The sequence below is a fragment of the Carettochelys insculpta genome, chromosome 1 (assembly GCF_033958435.1).
Source record: "Carettochelys insculpta isolate YL-2023 chromosome 1, ASM3395843v1, whole genome shotgun sequence".
NCBI classification, from domain to species: domain Eukaryota; kingdom Metazoa; phylum Chordata; order Testudines; family Carettochelyidae; genus Carettochelys; species Carettochelys insculpta.
In genome coordinates, this window is record NC_134137.1 from 2,350,379 (window position 1) to 2,356,030 (window position 5,652).

Consider the following 5,652-nt stretch of genomic DNA (forward strand, 5'->3'; position numbering starts at 1 on the left):
AGGATGGATGCAGAAGGTCACCATTGAGGAATTATATAGGAAGATACAGCCAAAAGAGAACCTGCTGCAGAAGGTTATAAAATGGAAGCTAAAACTGTTGGGGCATATTTGCAGAATGAACAATGAATGAAAAATCAAGACCCTGGTATCTGGCATAATGGACGGTTCGAATAGGAGAGGCAGATTCCACAGAGAATGGATAGATGATATAGTAGAGTGGTGCAGAGCTGGTCTACAGAAACTGAGCCACTCTGCACTGGACAGGGAAAGATGGAAGGCAATAGTGAGAGAGGCATCGGACACCTACGGGCCCTGAGCCCTCGCTTATTGATGATGATGATGATGATGATGTAGATGCGAAGAAAGGAAATATTCCATTGCCTCTGTAAACTTTTAGTTTGCCCACAACTAATGTGCTGTATACAGGTCTGGTTGCCCCATCTTAAAAATATATATTAGGCTTGGAAAAAGATGCATAGAAGGGCAATAGAAATGTTTAGAGGTCTGCAACACATTCAGTACAAGGAGAGATTTAAAGGTCTGGGGCTTTTCAGCTTGGAATTGGGATGCCCGAGGAGGGATATGATTTATGTTCTGTAAAATCCTGACTCGTATGGAAAATTGAATAAGGAAATGTTCTTTTACCTGTCTCATTACTCAAAAACTAGGGGTTAGCCAGTGAAATTAATAGACAGCAATGGTAGTCAGAAGTCACCGGAGTGCTGTAATCACCGGTCTCCTGCTCTGTCACTGATGTTAACACTTTGGCTAAGATTTTGGCCCTTTTCTATTTTGCCTTTTTGGCTTGCACAAGTAGTCAACACAGCTGCCTCTGAGAGATCCTCCCAAAGACGGCCAGACCAAACAGGGCCACATGTGCCAGGCCAGGTCTATTGTAAACGAAGCACAGCTCTATCTTCACCGGATCAGATGTCTACAGGTAGCCTAACACATGTAGGCCGTGTCTACACTAGCCCCAAACTTTGAAATGGCCACGCAAATGGCCATTTCAAAGTTTACTAATGAAGCACTGAAATGCATATTCAGCGCTTCATTAGCATGCGGGCAGCCGCGGCGCTTCGAAATTGATGCAGCTCGCCTCTGCGCGTCTCGTCCCGATGGGGCTCCTTTTCGAAAGGACCCCGCCTACTTCAAAGTCCCCTTATTCCCATGAGCAGATGAAGAATTTGGTCTGAAGAAGTGGGTCTGTCCCACGAAAGCTCACCTATAAACTATTTTGCTAGTCTTTAAAGTGCTACTTTACTGCTTTTTGTTTTGATAGTGTATAGACTAGCACAGCTTCCTCTCTGGCCTGTGCTTAGGACTTCTTTGTACCTCTTCAGTATGGGTGTGTCTATAATACCAGCCCTGCTATTGCCAACTTCTGTGAGCAGGGCCGTGCCCATTGTTCACAGCTTTACATTAGCAAAGTCTTCAATACTGTGGTCTAGGCCTTGGGCCTCACACCAGGGATGTAATTGTGGAAGTATAAGAGTTACATTGTAATATGGAAGTATAAGAGTTACATTGTAAAAATCACACACTATGATACAATGTTGACTCTGAGCTCAAGAAGGGGAAGTTATGTTGATGCAGTGTGTGGGAATGTAGGGTGGGTTTGGATGGAGCCAGGTGTGCCTGGGAAAGCAGGAACCAGAGCAGTAGGTGCTGGATGATAATTAGTTAAGGTAACGAGAGAGTAATTGACAGGAGACTGCTGAAGGTGATATGGAAATGAAGATACGTGACTGGTCTCAGGGGCTATGTGGGGTGTGTTTGTGTCTGGTTTTTCTTTGTTTATTAACTTGCCTTCTTTTGTCTGTATAAATTGAGAGACCTGAGCCCTAGATGGGGGGCTCACATTTTTCTGAATGTATTAGCGGAACAGCTTTGCTAATAGACAGAGTGGTCTGACAAATTGTGAGTCTCGAGTCTAACTTTGACATAATAGATGGCCCTATGTTTTAAGGCCCTCATCTTACTACAGTCAGGATGGGCATGGATCCAATCCCACATCTTGTATATTCAGACCATCTGCTGGCAAACGGGACATTGCTCTTACCCACTATGGTCATTCTGATGTTCTCATATCAACCCCAGATATATCTGCCATGCCTCTTCTGTGACATACTACAGCCCGCTCCCTTCTCAGAGCTGAGGCAGAATCCAGGAGTCCTGATTGTAACTAATTCTGCGGTGATAGGGGCACAAAGTAGATCTACTTTAAAAATATTAAACCTAAGCAGTGTGCCTTAGGTTTGTTCAATGCTGACATCCTTATCAAACTCTGAAATGTCTCCTAAGCAACTGGGAGAGGGAGGGCCACAGTGATAATCCAACAAGTGAGAGAGGTAGGGGAGAAGAGGAGCGAACAACTGGAATGGTCTGTTGCTGAAAGTGATGGGTAGGAGGTGGAGCACTGAGAGACCGGATACAGGCAATTGGAAAGGTGTCATCTCAGTGAGTCTTACATAGCTGGATTCCACAGATTTTCACACTGAGGCAGTACAGTTAGGTCAGGAAAGGGCTTAATATTTCTCTGACTGCCTGGACAGTGACTCAGGGAAGATGGCCCAGTGCCATGTCAGAAGTGAGTTTTCCATGGGCTTCCTTCTGAAAGCTAGAGAACAAGGAGAAAACTTTGATCTCTTCATAAATAAAGAGCTGGAATAGCCTCTTCTGGATCTGTTTGGTTCTAATGCCAAAAATGATGGGGTTTAACATGGGGGGAGCCAGGAGGCAAACATTGGCAAAGAGAACATGGAAATGCAGGGGCACTTTGTGGCCGGCCCGGTATGTGATGACGGAGAAGATAGCTGGGATGTAAAAGACTAAAATGGCAAAGAGATGGGAACCACAGGTCCCGAAAGTCTTGAGGCGGGCGTCCTTTGTGGGGAGGCTAAAGATGGCTCGTAGTATCTGAACATAGGATACAGCAATAAAAATCACATCTAAACTGATCACCAAGTTTGCAACAATGAGGCCATAGTAACTATTGATGCGGGTGTCAGCACAAGCCAGATTTACCACGGCCATGTGCTCACAGCACGTGTGGGGGATGATGTTGGTTCTACAATATGGCCTCTTGCTCGCTAGCAAGGGACAGGGCAGTGTGACCAGGCTGCCCCGCAGCACCACAACCAAGGCAATCTTGGCCAACACAGGGATTCTCAGGGTGGTGGAATGTCTCAGGGGATCGCAGATGGCCACGTAGCGATCAAAAGCCATAGCCATGAAAATCCCAGACTCCATTGCAAAGAAGGAGTGAAGGAAGAACATCTGGGTGAGGCAGGCACTGAACCCGATCTCCCTGGAATTGAACCAGAAGATACTCAGCATTTTGGGCACTGTGCATGTGGACAGGACCAGGTCAGTGACAGCCAGCATGCAGAGGAAGTAGTACATGGGCTCATGAAGGCTTGGTTCCGTTTTCACAATGTACAGGATGGCAAAGTTCCCCATGACGGCTATGACGTACATGGCACAGAAGGGGATGGAGATCCAGACATGGGCTGCTTCCAGGCCAGGAACGCCCAGCAGGATGAAATCAGTTGTGTTGGAATTTGACATTGAGTAGGAGAATGTCCAGCTTTTTCAGCACCTGCACTTATTGCACAGTCCCCAGGGTGCAGGGTTACGATCACAACACAAATGCCTGGATGGAGAGACAACATTCACAGGAGTCACTACATGAACTACTGGCAGCTCTTGACACACTTAAAAATCACTTTACCGTTATTCAAATAAGTGAATTATCAAAACTTTAACCCTATGAATGCCTATTCCATGTTATCGTGCTCCCAAAATCAATGATACTAGACAGCTACCTCTACACAGAGCCATGCTGCTGGCAGCATGATGCAAAGGAGGGGTCTTGGAAATGCAAGTGGATGCTCATTTGCATTTTTATGTGGCTAATTTGCATAGCCATGCAATATCACACTGTGGGCAGAAAACAAGCCATGTAGATATAGTTCTGCGGGTGAAAACCTCCTTTGTCAGCCCCTTATTCCTGATTTTTCCAGGCATAAGGGGCTGTCAACAAATGGTTTTTTTGCTGGCAGAACCGTGTCTCCTTGGCTTGTTTTCTGCTGGCAGCAGCCTCTGCCAGCAGGGCGATATCATGCAACTATGCAAAATAGCCGTGTGAATATGTGAATGAGTGTCCATTTGCATTTTCAAGACCCCTTCTTTTCATCACACTGCCAGGAGCACAGCTCCGTGTAGAAGCAGCCGATGTGTATAAAATCTTCACTGTTGAGATAAAATTAAAAAAAGTGTTATTCACTCCTCATGAAACAAGAACTAGGAGGTCACCAATTGCAATTATTAGGCAACAGGTTTAAAATAATCAAAAAGGAGTACTTTTATTCACAACACACAATCAAGCTGTTGATCTCTTTCCAGAGGATTTTTTGAAATCCATGACCATAACAGGAGACAAAATTGAACTAAATATATTCATGAAGGGTAAGTCCAAGAATGTCCTTAATGGGCAAGAATTCTATAGTACTTGATGGTTACCTGTCCTGTTCATTACTACTGGGACAACTGGCTATGGCCTCTGTTGGAAGACAGAACTCTGGCCTAGATGGATGTATGGTTGTCCTTGTGGTCTTATGTTCGCAGGGGTCGGGATGGAAGCTGAAGGAAGACAAATTCCAGCTGAAATTTAAAACTAAATGGTTGGCCCTGAGGGTAATTAACACTTAGGACAACCTGTGACGGGAAGTGGTGGATTCTATAACTGCCCGTGTCAGCAGATCCAGACGGGATGCTGTTGTAGAAGATCTCCTTGAGGGTTTGTCTCCCCGGGAAGTCCTATAGCAGCACTGTCACACCACTTCAGTGCACACACTACTTACAGCCATGGCAGTGTTCTCCCGTCAGTGTGAGTGGTCCATAGCCGTGAGGCGGCGGGGTAGTCTAACAGGGGAAGAATTCTCCACTCACTCTCATGGGCCACGTCTGCACTAGCCCAAATCTTCTAAATCGCCATGCAAATGGCCATTTTGAAGATTACTAATCCATATTCAGTGCCTCATTACTAATACATACTAATACTAATCCATATTCAGCACCTCATTAGCATGCTGACGGCCGCAGCTCTTCAAAATTGCTGCATCTCCTATTGTAGGTAGGAATAAGGGGATTTCAAAGTTGGCAGGGTCATTTTGAAAAGGAGCCCTGTCTGGATGAGCTGCATGGCAGCAAGCTACGGCAATTTCAAAGATCCGTGGCTGCCGGCATGCTAATGAGGCTCTGAATGTGTATTTCAAAGACTCATTAGTAATCTTTGAAGTGGCTATTTGCATTTGAGGGGGAATGTGACAGCAGGCTTCAGATTACTGAAATCCTTCCTTGAGAAGACGGGGAGAAGATGCTCTGTTTTACCACACAGGAGCCGTGTCTACACGTGCACGCTACTTCAAAGTAGCAGCACTAACTTCAAAATAGCACCCGTCACGGCTACACGCGTCGGGCGCTATTTCGAAGTTAACTTCGATGTTAGGTGGTGAGACATCGAAGTCGCTATCCTCATCAGGAGATGGGGATGGCGCCCTACTTTGACGTTCAACGTCGAAGTAGGGACGGTGCAGTCATTGCGCGTCCCGCAACTTCGAAATAGCGGGGTCCGCCATGGCGGCCATC

The 5,652-nt window shown here is 45.9% G+C and overlaps 1 protein-coding gene across 1 annotated transcript; it reads right to left on the reverse strand.

Annotated features, from left to right (window-relative positions):
* Window positions 1–2,559: 2,559 nt before the first annotated feature.
* On the reverse strand, window positions 2,560–3,570 carry LOC142007092 (olfactory receptor 52R1-like). The gene has a single exon (XM_074983628.1). It carries the CDS (start codon window positions 3,568–3,570, stop codon window positions 2,560–2,562), a length of 1,011 nt encoding a protein of 336 aa, XP_074839729.1.
* Window positions 3,571–5,652: the final 2,082 nt, after the last annotated feature.